General features: G+C 38.3%; 1 protein-coding gene across 1 annotated transcript; it reads left to right on the forward strand.

The window, feature by feature from the left end:
* Positions 1-1737: 1737 nt before the first annotated feature.
* NPPC (natriuretic peptide C) lies at positions 1738-9332 on the forward strand. The gene is made up of 3 exons (XM_053709060.1): positions 1738-1925; positions 5898-6185; positions 7635-9332. The coding sequence occupies exons 1-2, from the start codon at positions 1833-1835 to the stop codon at positions 6159-6161; spliced, it is 357 nt and encodes a 118-aa protein (XP_053565035.1). The 5' UTR covers positions 1738-1832; the 3' UTR covers positions 6162-6185; positions 7635-9332.
* The last annotated feature ends 11132 nt before the right edge of the window (positions 9333-20464 follow it).

Genomic DNA, 20464 nt, shown 5'->3' on the forward strand with positions numbered 1-20464 from the left:
TAAAGTGACAGATTCCGCAAGCACAACAAGTTTATTGACTTGAAAACATATATCTATGTATGACTATACAAATCCGTTAATCATAGAGTCATTATTTATTCCCAATATTACACCTTTCCTGTGCTAAACCTAACACCATCCCAGCTATGGAAACTGATTCTTAGTCTGACAGCTGTCACTCAAGGTTTCCTTTGTACTCCTTGCTGTGGTGAGAAGTTCCTCCATTTATTTCAACACATTAGACCGAGTCCTATAGAGTTACCCGCATTTACCTACAACACTAAGGGGACGATCACCCATAATCCTATAGAAAAGCTTATCAAATGATTTATCTACAAAAATCCCCATATACTTTAATGGTGAAATTTGTAGAAAAATCATTTTGAAAGGTTTTTCAATGTCACCAAGGGTAGTAACTGACCAAGGCACCTGTAGCTTGCGACCACTAAAGCATCCTTGTAAGAGATGAAGTTGCAGCTTTCTAGCTTTCTCATAACCCAGCAAGTAATATATTTCATATAATCAACGTGATATCTTTAATATGGAGCCTTAACAAAATCTCATCAACTGATTTATTTACACAAAACCCTCGATAGAGTTTAATGGTGATTTTTTCTTCTGTACAATATAATTTTACTATTGGATCCGACCCTATATTCTGATATGGGGAACAGCAGTTAGAGAATAAAGGTAAATAACCTGTGTCATGTGATAACAATATGACTGTAAGATACTTACCCCACAATTAGTGCTTAATGACCTAATTACAAGTGACATTTTATTATGTGGGATTTTGGGTATATAATCAGAATGGCCAAATAAACTACAAATGTTTATTTCTGCAGTCACAGTGTTAGAATCACTGTAATCCTTATGGTTAGATGTAGAAGTCTGCAGGAATACTTAATGCCTGAGAAAGTGCCTCTATCCAAATATTATGACACATGCACAAAATGATATTGAATTTACATTAAGGTACAGCATATCCAGCTAAAGAACTATAGCATATACCGAATTAAGTATATAACAAACATCCTAAAATATCGTGATTATTAAAAAGAAAAACAAAACAGTTTATTCTTAAATCACCGAGAGGGTGATAGAATTTGAGAATTTATGCACTGAGAGTTCATATTAGAATTCATTCTGGTTCTCCTGTTTTCCCATTAATATAAAGTGTATAATTTATGTTCAAACATATCTGGAATCAGGTAGTTTGTTTTAATTTTTTATAAAATATATTATAATGAATAAAACAGATTTCAGTGTCTGCCAAGCAAGCTATTAACCCTTCCAGGGCTTTGCAGGTCTAGACTTTTCCCTCAGCTGGGAAAATTTGGCTAAGCAGGTTGTTGGATCATGCTGGAATATCCTTCTCTCCCTCCCCCTCTCCCTCTGTGTATCAGTGTGTCCTAGTTGGCACAAGATAACAGTCCCTGCAAAACTACGTCCCATTTCACATCTGGAATAGGATCTAAGATTTGGGGGCTTAGAGTTGCAGGGGGGGTCTTGATCTCTGATTCAGACCCACTCACACCCCAATCTCCAAAACAATCCCCAAAATATACAGATAACTATAAGGGAGTGACACAATAAAAGAAAAAAAGGTTCCAGTGAATGGAACTTTCTGCACCTCCTATCTAAAGTTGACGTCACCAGTTTGGGTTTATAAAATGAATGGGTTGTTGATGAGCTCTCAGAGTGTTACAGAAGAAAGCAAAGGAGAAGGTGAAAAAGTTACCTGCAGCCAACTCCTGCTCTTTAGATATTTTATTACAGTAACACTTTGGATTTTTTTTTATTAATTGAACAAATCTCGACCTAGAGTCAGGATGCATCTTTCTTATATTTTTGGCTGGGGACTTGTCCTGGCTTTACTCTGCTTGAGGTTGGAAGCAAAACCCACTGTTCAGGCTCAACAAAAGGTAAGTACCCAACTCCTATACCCCCTTTTTCTTTCTTTATTTGTGTTTTATTTTTTCTATACCCGTTTTCCTTTTTTTGTTTCATGCTAGATTTTAAAGTTCAGAACTATCCTTAATGTTTTCCAGTTGTCACTCACCTGTTCCTTATTTATAATATCTGCAGACTATACCTGCATTCTTGTTTCCCTCACTCTGTGTGAGAGGAGAACCATTGCAATTTATCTTTATCCACATCATTTGACTTGAAGAATGGTCAGGTTTACTCTCCAGGAAAGTCAGTCAAAGGTTCAGATTAGGTAGCTGGTAGGAAATCCATGCAGCAGTTACATGACACCGTGTGTATCTTTTAATATCAATACTTTTACAAGCGTCTTAATATCAGCATTTATATAGAGACCCGTATTTATATCAGTGTATTCAATTTCTACAGCTAATTTAGTTATGAAGAGATTTACTATTAGTGTTTCTGATTATGTATTTATATATTAATGGATCTATCATAAATGGACTCACTGAACCCAAACGTGGGAAGTGATGAAATGTACTTATCTGGTGATGTGAGAAATCCAGTTTACTGCAAGCCCAGTCTTGCTGGAGGCAATAGAAGGATCCTGAATACATTGTATGGGGTAATGTAGGATACGAGGTGGGGGGCTCACTCACTTCTTGGGGGGCTCACTCACTTCTTCACCATCAGAGACATCCTAGATACGAGTAGACAATCTAATTAGTTCACTATAGTGTGAATCCCAGGTACCTGGCTGGGTACCAGAGGATGCTCTAATACAAAAGATGGATTTTATCACTGAAACTTGTCAAATGATTTATGGCTACTAAATCCGCAACTCTACTAAAGTACTATTTACACCTCAGACACATGATACAGTTTGTCATTTTGTTTGCATTGCAGCGCTCAGGTGCAAAATCTATATATTACAAAGTCCATGACTGTGACCTTAGTCAACCTCCAGATTAGATTTAATGTATCCATTGTCTCAATGTCCTATTTACGCGCAGGTTTGTCTCTGTGATTGGTGGTGCAGAAAGGCAACTTTATGCCAATGGGCAAACATATCGTCTCACCACCAACCTATGATCCAGTGCCCTATTCTATATTTTATATTATCTACTGAAATTCTAATACAGGACTAGCTGCAGTGTTTGTGTGTATGTGTGTGTTTGTGTATTTGTGTGTACGCGAGTTTGTATGTGTGTATGTTTGTATTTGTGTGTTCCTGTGTTTGTATGTGTGTGTTAGTGTGTTTCTGTGTGTGTGTGTGTGTGTGTATTTGTGTATGTATGTGTTTCTGTGTGTGTATGTTTGTATTTGTGTGTGTATGTGTGTGTTTGTGTATTTGTGTGCGCGTGAGTTTGTATGTGTGTATGTTAGTATTTGTGTGTTCCTGTGTTTCTGTGTGTGTGTTTGTATTTATGTGTGCGTGTGTATTTGTGTATGTTTGTGTTTTTGTGTGTGTATGTTTGTATTTGTGTGTGCGTGTGTGTTTCTGTGTGTGAGGGTTTATGTGTGTGTGTTTGCATCTCTGTGTGTGTATGCTTGTATTTGTGTGTGTGCATGTGTCTGTTTGTATCATGTGTTTGTGTATTCGTGTGTTTGTATTTGTGTGTGTATGTGTGTGTTTCTGTGTGTGTATGTTTCTATTTGCGTGTGAGGGTGTATGTGTTTGTATTTGTATGTGTATCTCTGTGTGTGTATGTTTGTGTGTGTGTGTGTGTGTGTGTGTTTGTCTGTGTGTGCGTGTGTCTGTATCATGTGTTTGTGTATTCGTGTGTTTGTATTTGTGTGTGTTTCTGTGTGTGTGTTTGTATTTGTGTGTATGTTTCTATTTGTGTGTGCATGTGTGTTCCTGTGTGTGTGTGTTTGTATTTGTGTGTGTGTATATCTGTGTGTGTTTGTATTTGTGTGTATGTTTGTATTTGTGTGTGCGTGTATCTGTGTTTCTGTTTGTGTGCGTGTGTTTCTGTGTGTATGTTTGTATTTGTGTGTGTGTGCTTGTGTGTGAGTTTGTGTATGTGTGTGTGTATTTGTATGTGTGCATGTGTGTGTTTGTGTATGTGTGTATTTGTATGTGTGCATGTGTGTGTTTGTGTATGTGTGCATTTGTATGTGTGCATGTGTGTGTTTGTTATGTGTGTATTTGTAGTTGTGCGTATGTGTGTGTGTTTGTTATGTGTGTATTTGTAGTTGTGCGTATGTGTGTGTGTTTGTGTGTGCATGTGTGTGTGTGTATTTGTATGTGTGCATGTGTGTATGTATTTGTATGTGTGCATGTGTGTGTTTGTGTATGTGTGTATTTGTATGTGTGCATGTGTGTATGTATTTGTATGTGTGCATGTGTGTGTTTGTGTATGTGTGTATTTGTATGTGTGCATGTGTGTGTTTGTGTATGTGTGTATTTGTATGTGTGCATGTGTGTGTTTGTGTATGTGTGTATTTGTAGTTGTGCGTATGTGTGTGTGTTTGTGTGTGCATGTGTGTGTGTGTGTATTTGTATGTGTGTATGTGTGATTATGTATTTGTATGTGTGCATGTGTGTGTGTGTGTATTTGTATGTGTGATTATGTATTTGTATGTGTGCATGTGTATTATAACAGAGGGAGAAGGATGGCGAAGAGAGATGTGTTTATTTATGTCTGTCTATTTGTGCTTGTTTATATAGAGAGATACAAATGATATTCTTAAACTAGCTAGGCAGAATTAGTTTAGCAGGTGGCTGCCTGACATATTATATTTAAATCAGAGGGAGATCCATATTACACAAGCACCTGCTAACTAAGTCCTGCTTGTAGGGGGCTTTTAATAACTCTTCAATAGCAGTGTGCTATACCCTAGCGTTTGGTTATCCTATAGAATAAAATGAACACTTCCTAATGAGGCTGATACATTGTGTAGGTTACAGTGGCACAGAGCATCAGTGTAACACAATGGGTTGTGAGGCTGCATATGACAGAGATAACAAAGCTGTGCCCAGTGGGACTAACAATTGAGCCAGTGGGATGTCCTGTGATTGGATTTTACTATCTCCACTTAGCGTGAAAACAGCCTATAATGTAACATTTAATGGAAAAATAAGAACTTTATAGCTGTTTGCTGAATGATATGGACACACGCTCTGTAGTAAGATGACTAAGGGAAAGTTAGTCATTAAGTTGTGTATATAAATAGATATATTTACAGCAGGTGAACCTGAAGGCTGTGAAATGGTTATAACAGGTTAACGATAACCACAGCAGCAGATTGAAATAAATAGAGTTATCTTCAGCTCAGAGTCCATCCTGAAGTCAGCGGAAATGTGTCCTATAGCAGTGTAGTAATGGGCTGTTACTGCTCTTATACAGAGTGCTAGACGTGACCAGGAATCTTCACATCTGCTTATCAGATCTGTCACTGTAGGGAAGGATCCCGGATCGTATCCTGGTCATTTTATCTGATGCAGATAGCAGAAAAACAAAAAAACTGACCAGTTAGCAAACTTTGCAGCAGTTATATAAATGATGTTGGGTCACTTTTCAGAGAGAAGTGGGGGATTAGCCAGTGATTGAGTTGCAGAGTAAGTGCTATGTGTAATACACGTGATGCCACCACATACAGTAGTGCACTATAGGATTGATAAGCGCTGCACCTGCACACGTGACTCAGCTTCAGCGAGGGGCCCCTGTACCTTAGCAAATAGATCATGAGCCTGGTCCTCATGTTGTCAGGTCACAGAGTGTGCTGAGCACTACCCCAGTATCCTATTGTATCCACCTGTAAGAAGTCTCTCCCCAGCCTGTACATAGGATTGTCCCCTTGTCTTCTGTTCAGCTGCACTCTCCCTACACAATAATCACACAGCCCTTGTTGCATTAACCCTCCCCAGTCATTCAGTCACTGACAGATGATAAAATGTGTAATGTATCAGTGATCTGTTCACCAGACATATTTATTACATTGCTGTTGTTCCTCTCTTGCAGTCGCTCCGTAGTGTGCTGGGGGATGAACTGGCTGAATATTTGGCATCTGGTGAAAGGGGGGAGAGGAATATTGACCCGAAAACCCGAGCTCGCCTCCTACGGGACCTGCGTGCTGACACCCGATCTCGGGCTGCCTGGGCCAGATTACTTAACGAATACCCCAACACCCGAAAATACAAGGGAGTCAACAAGAAGGGGCTCTCCAAAGGCTGCTTTGGGCTCAAGCTGGACAGGATCGGATCAATGAGCGGCCTGGGGTGCTAGGACCTGGAGTGCCATCTAGTGGCGGTTAGTCATAATTACAGTTTTAGATTTCTAATAAAAGTCTAATAACACTTTCAGAAGAGATATAACTCCATACTAACGATATGAAAATAATATATAACTCGATACACATTAAACAATAGCGACAAACCTATACACTACTCAGCTTACTCATTCTACCATGTGATCTTACTGTTGGATTTCATATACAGACACATAACGCGAAAAGTCTTTTTATGCAATGATTTTACAAGAAACCTTCACCTCTGTAATACTTTATTACACATTACATCACGAGCCTGCATAGAATTACTAGATACAATACAATTAACATGTTTGCAAAGTACCAGTAAGGTAATGCTAAAATGTTCAGTACAAAACAGTTTCAGTAAATTCGACTGTATTTTATACGTGTATATTTCAGATTTGTTTTTTTATTATTATTATTGTTAGTGTCCCACTGATAAATTGCCTTGATATTTCAATGTATCAGCATTGAATATACTGTCAAACTGATATACGTACGTATCCTTTATTGACACACATGACACACTTCCTTATTTATAAGGGAAATATGCACACTAAAATGATTAGTTATTCCCATTGTCTGTTTGGTATTATTTAGTAAAACACTTCTGTACAAAAGCTAGTTAGTTCATGCAATAACCATCCAATAGACGTGGCAGTGTCACATATAGTAAGTTTACTATTGAATGGCTGTGTTTCTGATTAAAGGCTATAATAAATCATATGTTGCTACTATTTATTTCTCTCTCACCAATTCCAACGATATGATTTGACATACCTTATCATTTTATACATAAAATAGCCTAGATGTTAATTTCAAATACTTGTTATACATTCTATTTGGAACAATGAAGATGGTATTTGTCAACTACATTGATATTGAAAATATACGCAACAAATATTTTATAAGCCTTGAAATATTATTTCCCCAGAGGGTAGAGTTACATATAACATGTAAAAACCATTCTAAGTCATGAAAAGGATCCTGTAGAATAAAGTAACATACCATTATGTAATTACTGCTAGAAAAAAGCAGACTACCAACGGATACATAAATATCAGATTACTATGTTTTATTCATGCATTATTAATTCTGAACTATATTATAAAGTGCCTATTAAATGTAAGATTTAGAATTTGGAGGCTCCAGGTTCTTGGAGATTGACACAAAGCACTGCATCCTGGCTGCAGACTTCTCATCTTGCCCATAGTGTGAGGGAGAAATACTGACACAGCTCAAGGAAAATTCATCATTTGGGGCCAGAGTTGTGCTTTTCAGGCTCTGGCACTGATACATTTCTCAGTGCTGTGTTATTAATAAGCACAATCATAATTCCAGCTGTTTTTGTTTCCATATGCTGTAACAAGCCTTGGAATTGCTCGGTTAGAGCTGGCTGTGCCACAATTCTTGCAGCATTAATTGATTATTTTTTTTCTTTCTTCCAGGCTCCCAAACATCGACAATGGTTTTCTGCTCACTGGTCGTTATCCTGTCTTAGATTGGGCGCCCAGCCGAGAATCTGAAGCTACCACAAGCCCCAGATGTCTCGGCAGGGGGAGGGACTGGCCGGTACAAAGGGACACAGGACCTGCTGTTACCACTTGTTTGTCTTCATTCTGTTCCCAGCGTTGTGTACATATCTGTAACGAGGGGCTGCCTACATCATGTTCTCAGATGGGTGCTCAGACTGGAAGACTGACGTGTGCTCCTCATGTGTAGGGCTACTAGGCTCTGTATGTGCCAAAACCATTCCTATTCCATGGCCTCTATAGAACTCTTCCCCAGGCTACACTTAACCCCTTATAAGCCACCACGGTTGTCATCTGACCTTGGAAATAACCACTACAAGATTTTGAGAGCTGCTGCTTGGAGGGTGACGTCTGATGGTTGGCACTGAGGAATGGGGTTTCATGTTCTTGCTAGTGCCCAACCACTAAATTGCTATATACAGAACCCATGCAAAACTAGAATACTTCAATGCATTCTGCGAAGATTATACCAGTCAAATGCCAAGCAGGGAGATTTAGAACTGTATAGTCCGACTTTAGTACTATTTCATTAATTTATCTGTTAAATGGAATGTTTTGCATGTAACTCATACTGTGGTTTGTTTTATTCTGCAACAAAATGCTGAAGAAGCATGGCAGCAAAATGTGCACATGTACACCAGCAAGGGATACAGCTCTGCCTACCAACTGCTGCTGATCACGATGCATTAAAACATAGCAAAATCATACAAAAATGTATTTTGTGATGAAAACTGTAGCTTTTCTTTAGGTCAGATAACACAATTCCAAGGAATCTTTGGATACTGTGTAACAGTTTTCTTTTTGTGCAAAATCTTAAGAATATGACTCAATTCATTGTTTAACTAAAATCTGGAAATCTTTGAGGACTTTAGTGCATTTCCTTTGTATGCATAGCTTAAATAACTCATATGGCCTTCATCATATTCCTGTGTCTTTGACTGTAGCCTTCATAGATGAGTAACAGTATATGGCAGATTAGGTTGCAAAGAATGTATATTTAGAATGACTCCTGCAAGAGATGACTTGCAGCTGGAACACATTATATAGAAGACTCTTCCATCAGTGGTTGTGTAAAACTTTTTTTTGTTAGACAGATGTAATGTAGTCTTAGACAAGAGGTACTGCACCTCAATTAATAAATACACATTTATTTGACTGTAGCAGTCCTGTTTCATTTCCTATCTAGTCAGGTACAAGTTACTGGGGAAGTTCTTAGGCAGCTAGTTCTATTTTGTGATAATTCCAAGAATCACTACTTTTAGATACAGGTGAAAATAGGCCATTTAGAGTAAGCAAGACACAAACAACTGAATGAAAACACATAGTACCCATCACTAACTGAGCTCTCAGGCCTTAGCAAGAAGTAATTGTCCCATGAAGCAGCACAAGAGATGTCTCCCGGGATACATGTAACAGGTGTGGAAGGCTGGCAGAGCTGTCTGTAAGATCACTACATGCATTCATGTATTTATGTTGTAAAGCTATTTATATTGTTTATAAATATATATTTATAAAGAATTTTTATTTATGTAATTGAATGAACGGGGTCAAACATTGTAACATTTTGTCCTAAACTGTTGAAACATTTTAAGATAAAAGAAATCATTCCATGTACATCTGTTATCTGTCGTTATTTATTAAGTGCACAGTGTTTAGAAAGCATTTCACAACACTAGGACATATTATACCTCCTGCCACTGACATTGGATGGAATATTCTCACACTTAGGGTCAGATTCTCTCAAGCTCTCTGGTTTGGCGAAATTATCTAAGACTGTGTCAGTATTGACAATAACAAGAGCCGTTTGTCTCACTAAAGCCCTGATATTTAAAGGTTCTCCAGTTTGGAGAGAAATTGCAGTTCAGACTTCACAGAGGCTGACCTCACTGAATATTCAAAAGAAAAAGGGCGGACAAAGCACTGCATTAAATTAGAGTTTTGTTACACTTTTGTGTAATTAGGATCATACTTTGTATATTTCTGTTTATATATACAAATTACATTGCACCTTGTATTTTCTGCATTGCAAACTAAAACTGACACTTTCAGAAAGTGGGAGGGAGAGGGCAGTTCTCTGGGCTGAACAGGGGAGTTCCCAGTGTGTCTGAAGATCTCTCATCAGTCTTGTGAAATTTTCTATGCATTTCAACTAACAGAAAAGTAATACACATTAAAATATAGACAAAAGCAAGTTAAATTGTAGTCAAAACATTTCAGTTTAATTTGGAATTGCTGCAAATGGAGCCTTTATATCAGCCCCAGGGGCTCTCCAGTTACCTTCTCTATCCCAGACATCTTCATTACTTTCTATGGAAGTTATCTCTCATCTCTCTGATTTCAAGGTTCCTCACCTTTTCTTAGAAAAATCAGTGAGTTCTGCCTCTGTGAAGTCTACTCTATAATCAGAATTTGAAAAATCACAATCCGAAAATCCTTGCTGTACAAATAATAAAATAAAAAATAGAAAGTGCAAAGTTTAAATGTAATAATATTTAATTAGCAGTGTAAAGTGAGATAAAATATAAAGCACAAAGTGTTACTGCAGCAGAACTGTCATGTCATGCAGTGTTATTTTGCACTGGGTTTGTCTCACCTTCAAATACAGAAATTCGGGGAACGCCCCTTGAAGAAGTGAAGCAAACTCTGCCTTTTGCAATATCAATTGGGAATCTCGCAGTGCTGGTGGATCATTTTAGAATATCTCACCTGAGCAGAGAGGTTTTGAATATCAGGGCGTAAAGGCCTGATATTCAAAATCTCGCCACTCAGGTGAAATGATCTAAGAAGTCTCCTTGGTATGGCGAAGCCAATTAAAAAAAATTGGAAACACAAACTTTATCTTTAGAAATGTTTATGTTGCTATGTAGTGTTCTTTATGTAGACGTCTACATTATAATACAAGGTCTAAAAAAAAAAAAATTTTGTGTAATTTCTCTCCCATGCAAGGTTTTGAATATCAGGTCCTAAGCAGTCTTCTGGATGTAAAGAAATGACACATTGCAATATAATGCTAAAAAACATTTTCAGTAATTTCTCTGATTTGTGATAATCGGGCCCTTAGAAATTAGAAGTCTCAAGTATTTGCAGTTATGAACAGTATATAAATCATCCTTGTACACATGTAAGGCCTGTAGATCTCTTCCTCCCCTAATAAAGGCATGTCACCTACCTATACCTGCTCCTAAAAAAGCATTAACCTTACCCTTCCTCTAATCACATCTTTTTGTAGATATTACATAATCACTTTATTCAGACTTCTTTCAAATGAGCAGTCACATGAAACCTTATACTTGACATTGTCGGTGTACAAATTACAGTTGTTTAACCCTCTTGGTACTAGGTTTACAGTGGAAAACAGACAGGGTTTAAAAGTGCATAAATTAAGAGTAAGTTTACTACAGGCAATATTGGAAATATGAGTTTCCTATTTTGAATAAAATATGGCCACATAAAATGACATCATGTCTAGAGTAAAAGAGACATGTAGGTATTAAAACCTGCCTTTCTCTGACAGCAGTACATTTACACACAAGACCATTCAATAGATAGAAGAGTCGGAACTTTTAAATGGACAGTCACATGAGCATCTTGCTATCAGATGAACGAAATGAAAAGAGCAAATTCTCTACCCACTTGGTATCAAAGTGATAAAAGGCAGCTAAGAGCTGAAACCCAGACAGGATACCACTAATTGTAAAGAGTAGAAACTGATCTTACAACTCTTGTTCTGCTTTTCTGCTTTTTCCATAAAATGATTTCCTCCTGAAATGTATTAAATCCTTTAATATATTTAACATATCCCAACATACTGTTCATCTAAATCAGTGTTTCTCAACCATTTTAGCAGAAAGAACCATTATAATGTACCTTTAGTAAAGTTGTGTGCTGTAACTCTGTCACATTTCTATCACACCTGCATCATTTATAATTCTTACAATTGTGCAGTCATTTATTAATCTTCTTCTTACCATTAAACCACACAAAGCAGGGGTTTAGCTATGTATTCCCACTAACCTACATAATGCATAATAGGATATAATCCTATATTGCCAGTAACACACACAGCGCATGGACCTAACTCATATCGTGCAGGGTTTTAATCCCCCTATTGCAAGTAACACACACATTACCTGGATGTATCTCCCCTATTAAAAATAACACATACAGTTAATGCATTTAACTCCCTGTATTGTCATTAGAACACACACACAATAATTTAACCCTCTAACCTTCAATAATATACACATAATTGGATATTAACCACCTTTTTTACCAAGGGCATACATTTAACCTTACTGTGAATTTGGTCTTAAATAATTATTGATGTCTAAGGAGACGTGATTCCTTCATTGGTCCTTTGATACACTGCTTTAAACTACCCAGCAAATAGATGCCAATGGCCCAGGGCCCCTCAGCCCAGCCCCCTGCATGGCGCATCTCTTACCCAACATTTTATGGGTCCTGTATAAAGAATAACACTATATATTCTGCTGATACCATAAACACTGCTTCATAAACAAAATACAGGAAGTACCTTCTCATACCCTTAACCCCTGATGATAGTGAAGGGCTCCCCAAAGCCTGGGAGCAAGGCTCCTGCCCTGATCAAATAGAAGGCCTGCTGTGGCCTGAGGCAGGAAGTGGGAAATTAGGGGATATATGAAGGAGTCATACACCCCATTAATACCAGGAAGACAATTTACACTTTGGTCACAAGGCCCATGCTGTTGGGCATCTGGGAGTTTAAAATATGTAGCAGCCACCACAGGTACAGATCAGTGGAAGATTAAAGTTTTTTTTTCCTAAAGATACTAAGTAGCCCCAAACTTTATTTTGGCAACCTTAATTCTCAATGACTCAACAGCTGTACATTTGCAAGGTAGGCCTTATTTTAAATGTTCTTTCTCTCTCCCAAGACAAGGATGTAGGAAGAAAAAAGCAGAACTAAGTAGTATAACCATACCCCCCTAAACACACACTAGTGCCACCTTCCACCATTAATATGTATCCTTCTGATTTTAAGGTCTAAAACACTGGTTTTCAAACCTGTCCTCAGATCTCCCCAACAGTCCAGATTTTCAGGATTACCTTGGATGAGAGCAGTTGGAATAACCATGGTTACTAATCAGATGAGTGGTTCACCTGTGCTCTATTTCAGATATCCTGAAAATGTGGCTTGTTAGGGTCTAGAACTATCCCTGGCATAGGCGATGTGTGTCTTGCCTTTGTCCTTACTGAAAAAAGTAAAAACTCCCATATTGTTAACAAAAGGTGAGACAATTGTGTGCATCCCAAATCTTGCTAAATTTGCTTTTCACTCTGCAAGCCAGCTAGATGTTTTTAATTTCAAGGATGGATTTGAACAGTCAGATCTTTAGAATTGTTGGAATGCTATACAAATACACACTGCTATTCTTGTGTCTCTGGAAAAAAATGCAGTCAAATAAATATTATTCATAATACAATCTCTCTGTATCTGACTCCATGCACAGATTACTTGTCTTATTTCATTGTGGCACACTTTGTAGGACACAGTTTACTTGGCACTACTGATTTGGCTAACGTCATTGGCACACATTACCTTTAGCAGTTCAGTATGTTATAGCACTTTCTATAAGCAATATATCACTTTATTTGGCTTGTTTTGTAGTGGCACCTTGCAAATCTCACCTGTAACACACTTATTTTTTTTTCTTCCTGAATCTGCATAAGAGCAATTATTTTTCAATAATTAGTGGGCAAGTGCTGGACAATGGACTACTGCTTGCCTGACCCAAAGAGGGCAAATGTACCACTCTTAATCAGGGGTTCCCAACCTTTTCTTTTTTTTTTTTTTTTTTTTTTTGTTCTAGGACAACCATTAGTGTCATTAGGATAGCTTTTTGGGGCAAATGATCTAAGCTTTGGTCAATTAAAAGGCACAAATTTTATCAGAATTTCAGTGGGGACATTACAGTGGCAGTCCATTATCTTGTTTCACCACTATTATTCTCATCATGCATTGCAATATATAATGGCATGAGAGGAGAATGGTATGTGGCAGAATGGAGAGTGCCCAATGGCTGCTGATTTTTACTGCAGAATATTTTATATTAAAGCTGTTTCTAAGCAATGTGAGTGGCTAGAAATAAACTGCCCACACAACTGATGCAAATGGAGCATATATAATAGAGCATAAGGCTAATTACCTACATATCTGCACTATTGCTTGTATAGAGCTTCATGTTTAACCCCTACAATGCGCTATTGGTCCTGAGTTAAACATGGCTGCTGAATGACAGATAGGTACATATAGCACCTCAGAGTGGCTCAGTGGACTTGTTTGCACCAATGCAATAGAGCTGCCCCAAAGCTAAGTTTAACAATGTGTTTAACCTATTAGCATTTTGTTTAGAGAAGGTCTAGTCAAAGCCAATCAATGTGATTACTCTCATACTGATTCATTGTTAAATGAACATCCTACACTAGATTTTTATTTGCATAAATATTATGTAGATAATCTATTTATATAGCCCATCTGGGAGTGTTTTTGTAACAATGTATAGTTTTGATAATTTTTTTAATAACATTGTGATCAGACTCCTAACCAAGCCTCACAGTGTCAGATGTATACACGCGTTTACAGACTCCTGCTGGCTCCTGTTTATGTTATATGTCTCTTAATATGCAGGGAAGGGGGGGGGTCTGCTCTTCTTGTTTTCTCTTTCAGTGGGTGTCCCAGCCTAATCTAGATTTTTCTTTGAATAAATGTTTTGTAGATGATCCATTTATAAATCCTATGCAGCTTTTTTTTTTTAAAGTATAGCTTTGCGTATCTTTAACCCCTTAATGACCACAGCACTTTTCCATTTTCTGTCCGTTTGGGACCAAGGCTATTTTTACATTTCTGCGGTGTTTGTGTTTAGCTGTAATTTTCCCCTTGCTCATTTAATGTACCCACACATATTATATACCGTTTTTCTCGCCATTAAATGGACTTTCAAAATATACCATTATTTTCCTCATATCTTATAATTTACTATAAATTTTTTTATAAAATATGAGGAAAAAATAGAAAAAAACACACTTTTTCTAACTTTGACCCCCAAAATCTGTTATACATCTACAACCACCAAACAAAAACCATGCTAAATAGTTTCTAAATTTTGTCCTGAGTTTAGAAATACCCAATGTTTACATGTTCTTTGCTTTTTTTGCAAGTTATAGGGCCATAAATACAAGTAGCACTTTGCTATTTCCAAACCACTTTTTTTCAAAATTAGCGCTAGTTACATTGGAACACTGATATCTTTCAGGAATCCCTGAATATCCCTTGACATGTATATATTTTTTTTTAGAAGACATCCCAAAGTATTGATCTAGGCCCATTTTGGTATATTTCATGCCACCATTTCACCGCCAAATGCGATCAAATAAAAAAAAATGTTCACTTTTTCACAATTTTTTTCACAAACTTTAGGTTTCTCACTGAAATTATTTACAAAAAACTTATGCAATTATAGCATACATGGTTGTAAATGCTTCTCTGGGATCCCCTTTGTTCATAAATAGCAGACATATATGGCTTTGGTTTTGCTTTTTAATAATTAGAAGGCTGCTAAATGCGACTGCGCACCACACGTGTATTATGCCCAGCAGTGAAGGGGTTAATTAGGGAGCATGTAGGGAGCTTCTAGGGTTAATTTTAGCTTCAGTGTAGTGTAGTAGACAACCCCAAGTATTGATCTAGGCCCATTTTGGTATATTTCATGCCACCATTTCACCGCCAAATGCAATCAAATTAAAAAAAACGCTAAATTTTTCACAATTTTAGGTTTCTCACTGAAATTATTTACAAACAGCATGTGCAATTATGGCACAAATAGTTGTAAATGCTTCTCTGGGATCCCCTTTGTTCAGAAATAGCAGACATATATGACTTTGGGGTTGCTTTTTGGTAATTAGAAGGCCGCAAAGTGCTGCTGCGCATCACACATGTATTATGGCTAGCAGTCAAGGGGTTAATTAGGTAGTTTGTAGGGAGCTTGCGGGGTTAATTTTAGCTTTAGTGTAGAGATCAGCCTCCCACCTGACACATCAGACCCCCTGATATCTCCCAAACAGCTCCCTTCCCTCCCCCACCCCACAATTGTCCCCGCCATCTTAAGTACTGGCAGAAAGTCTGCCAGTACTAAAATAAAAGTTTTTTTTTTTAAAAAAAAAATACATCTTTAGCATATTTACATATGCTACTTTGTAGGATCCCCCCTTAGCCCCCAACCTCCCTGATCCCCCCCAAAAACAGCTCTCTAACCCCCCCCCCTGCCTTATTGGGGGCCATCTTGGGTACTGGCAGCTGTCTGTCAGTACCCAGTTAACAATATTTTTTCCTCTTTTTGTATTTATTTTTTTTACATTTTGCTGTAGTGTAGCTTCCCCACGACCAACCCCTACCCCCACCCCCACCCAGATCCCTTAGATTAGTTTTTGGGGGCATTTACTCCCCCACTTCCTCCCACTTACTACATAATTATTTCTGTAGTGTAAGTGGTTCCCACCCCCTCCCACCCGTGCACGCGCCCCGCCCGCCGATCCCCCGTGCACGCGCGCGTGTCTGTGCGCGCCCCTGACTCTCCCGCCCCCGATCCCGCCCCCCTCTGTGAATCTGAAGCCATCGATGGCCGCCCACCCGCCTCCCACTGCAGCTCCCACCCACCAACGATTGCGGCCATCGATGGCCGGTGTAGAGAGGGCCACAGAGTGGCTCTCTCTGCACCGGAGGGGTACAAATTGTTATTGCAGGATGCCTCGATATTGAGGCATCCTGCAATAACCGGAAAGCAGCTGGAAGCGATGAGGATCGCTTCCAGCTGCTTTCCAAACCGAGGACGTACGCCACACGTCCTCAGGCGTTAACTGCCTTTTTTCTGAGGACGTGTGGCGTACGTCCTCGGTCATTAAGGGGTTAAATAACATTGCACTGATTTTCAGACTCCTAACCAAGCCCCAAAGTTTTAGGAGAATACTGATGTATACCTACTCCAGCTTGCTCCTGTTTGTGTAAAGAGTCTTTTCATATGCAGAGGAAGGGGGAGAGTGTCTGTTTTTTTTGGTATAGAACCATTTGCAGTGGGTGTCACCTGTTATAATCTCTCTACACTGCAAAGTTCCATTTGCAGCCAAAAACACTGATACCATAACCACCCCGTTACTTCCTTGGGTGCAAAATTTATGAGGGGGAAGAAGGCTATGGTGTTTGAATTGTACTCTTGTATCTACCAGCTATACGTAGTGACAAATTAATTACACAAATCAAGAGAATTCTTTTGAATTATTGACAGAAATTCTTGTGAATTAACAATCCACTGTCTCTTCTGGTCTGAAATATTTGGGGATCTTATTGTGCTGTACTGGTTTATATTACACCCCTGTTTTCATCTTTAATCTTCAGTCACCCATCATCATGTCATGAACTTTCTCCACAGTTTCTTCAGTGGCAACAGTTGTCACATGACTCTCTTCCTGGGTAAAACTCCCGGCACCACTTTTAAACTGTGAGGTAAGAAGAAGCAGATTCTCCTCATGTAACAATCCATATCAAACACTGTGGGTCAGATTACGAGTGTCGCGTTAAAAGTTATGCAGGAGCGAAAAGGATTTTATCGCAGGTGTTTCTGCGCGCCGGGTTTACTGCTCATATTACAAGTTAAAAGTAAACCCAATCGCTTGAGTGCAATTGTTATTTATGCTAGAACGATAACCGCGTCCTCAGAGCTTTGGTTAACTGTTTCGTGAAACAAAAAAGTGTCACATCAAGAATACATTAAAGACACATCAAAAATACATTACAAAGTACTGTTACACTCATAATTACACTATCTAATAAAAATTATTTTTAAAAAATTGCACAAAAAAGTTATAAGGGTTTAAAGATATGAGGTGTTATAAAACAAAAGGCAGGCAAAGGGCTTAAATATACATATACATGTCTAAATATGTATATGTGCATATATATATATATATATATATATATATATACAGTTGTATGCAAAAGTTTAGGCACCCCTGACAATTTCCATGATTTTCATTTAGAAATAATTGGGTGTTTGGATCAGCAATTTCATTTTGATCTATCAAATAAATGAAGGACACAGTAATATTTCAGTAGTGTATGTATGTATGTATGTATGTATTGGGTACTTGTAAAGCGCGACTAATCACCCGTAAGGGTCTCAAGGCGCTGCTCATTTTATCGACCTCGGAAGGATGAAAGGCTGAGTGGACCTCGCCGGGGATCGAACCTGCAACCCATGGGCTGCTACAGAGCTCAGCCACAGTAGTGAAATGAGGTTTATTGGATTAACAGAAAATGTGCAATATGCATCAAAACGAAATTAGACGGGTGCATAAATTTGGGCACCCCAACAGAAATATCGCATCAATATTTAGTAGAGCCTCCTTTAGCAGAAATAATAGCCTCTAGACGCTTCCTATAGCTTGTAATGAGTGTCTGGATTCTGGATGAAGGTATTTTGGACCATTCCTCCTTGCAAAACATCTCCAGTAAAGTTAGGTTTGATGGTTGCCGAGCATGGACAGCCCGCTTCAAATCACCCCACAGATTTTCAATGATATTCAGGTTTGGGGACTGGGATTGCCATTCCAGAACATTGTACTTGTTCCACTGCATAAATGCAAGTCGTTGTCTTGTTGAAATATCCAGCCCCAGCGTAACTTCAGCTTTGTGACCGATTCCTCAAAATTATTCTCAAGTATCTGCTGTTATTGAGTGAAATCCATGCAACCCTTAACTTTAACAAGATTCCCAGTACTGGCACTGGCCACACAGCCCCACAGCATGATGGAACATCCACCAAATTTTACTGTGGGTAGCAAGTGTTTGTCTTGGAACGCTGTGTTCTTTTTGCCGCCATGCATAACGCCCCTTGTTATGACCAAATAACTCAATCTTTGTTTCATCAGTCCATAGCACCTTCTTCCAAAATTAAGCTGGCTTGTCCAAATGTGAGTTTGCATACCTCAAGCGACTCTGTTTGTGGCGTGTGTGCAGAAAAGACTTCTTCCGCATCACTCTCACATACGGCTTCTCTTTGTGTAAAGTGCGCTGAATTGTTGAACGATGCACAGTGACACCATCTGCATCAAGATGATGTTGTAGGTCTTTGGAGGTGGTCTGTGGGCTGTTTTGACCATTCTCACCATCCTTTGCCTTTGCCTCTGCCTTTCCGATATTTTAATTGGCCTGCCACTTCTGGCCTTAACTGTGCCTGTGATCTTCCATTTCCTCACTATGTTTTTCACAGTGGACACTGACAGCTTAAATCTCTGCGATAGCTTTTTGTAGCCTACCCCTAAACCATAATGTTGAACAGTCTTTGTTTTCAGGTCATTTGAGAGTTGTTTTGAGGCCCCCATGTTGCAACTCTTCAGAGGAGAGTCAAAGAGAACAACAACTTGCAATTGGCCACCTTAAATAACTTTTTCTCATGATTGGATGCACCTGTCTATGAAGTTCAAGGCTTAATGGGCTCACCAAACCAATTATGTGTTCCAATTAATCAGTGCTAGGTAGTTACAGGTATTCAAATCAACAAAATGACAAGGGTGACAAAATGTATGCACCTGTCTAATTTTGTTTTGATGCATATTGCACATTTTCTGCTAATCCAATAAACCTCATTTCACTACTGAAATATTACTGTGTCCTTCAGTTATTTGATAGATCAAAATTAAATTGCTGATCTAAACACCCAATTATTTATAAATTAAAATCATGGAAATTGTCAGGGGTGCCTAAACTTTTGCATACAACTGTATATATATATATATATATATATATATATATATAGCAAAAGAAGAGAGAGCACTCCACGGGACTTGTTTACAAAGAACACACTTTTACTGTGAACGTTTTCGGACACAAAGTCCGTCCTCAGACATACAAGTTTATAAACTAAACTTACCCTCCACCATAAGTAAACTCCATCAGACTCCGAAGACCACTCTCTCCCGGGTGGATCCGCCCCTACCGTGACGTAATTGACCTGGGCAACGTGACTCAAGCTATCTAAAATACAAAGTCATAAAACATACATTAATTTCTATAACGACAAGCCACAAACGGATATCGCTATAGGACAAAGCATGACATGGCCAGATAATATAGAAAGACATCGCAATGCATGTACAGAATTAGGTGGTTGCCATAGTAACAATATAAACATATGAACAATGATACAATAAACTGGGAATGATCTTGGTCACAAGGTACTAAAAGTCTTATACAATTATACTACAGTGGGTAAACATAAGGGGCAATAACAAAAGCAGCATGCACTAACTGGTAAACGCTCCTCAGTAACACTAAAAAATAGTTGTCATATCAACTAGTTGCACCAACAGTGCTGATGTACGTGGGAAAATAACCTAAATCAAGTAATAGTGGGGAGCATATATCCTGTGCAGCTGTTAGTGGATACGTTTCCTCAAGGGGACTGTGTAGAAAAAATATATAGAATTCTACAATCAACTACAAAGTACTATATACCCATCCTATATTCAAAATATTACACTAGAATGAGAAAGTAGCTCTCAAGGTACTATATCAAAAAAGTATCTGAAATATAGAAAAAGTAAAAATGATAAACCATTAATGAAGAAATCAATAAAACCTTAAAGGATGATACATAGTACCCGCAAGGAAGAGAACCATCACAAGGTGAGGGGGGCATAAAGAAAAAAACACC

The sequence above is a fragment of the Bombina bombina genome, chromosome 4 (genome assembly GCF_027579735.1).
Source record: "Bombina bombina isolate aBomBom1 chromosome 4, aBomBom1.pri, whole genome shotgun sequence".
NCBI lineage: Eukaryota > Metazoa > Chordata > Amphibia > Anura > Bombinatoridae > Bombina > Bombina bombina.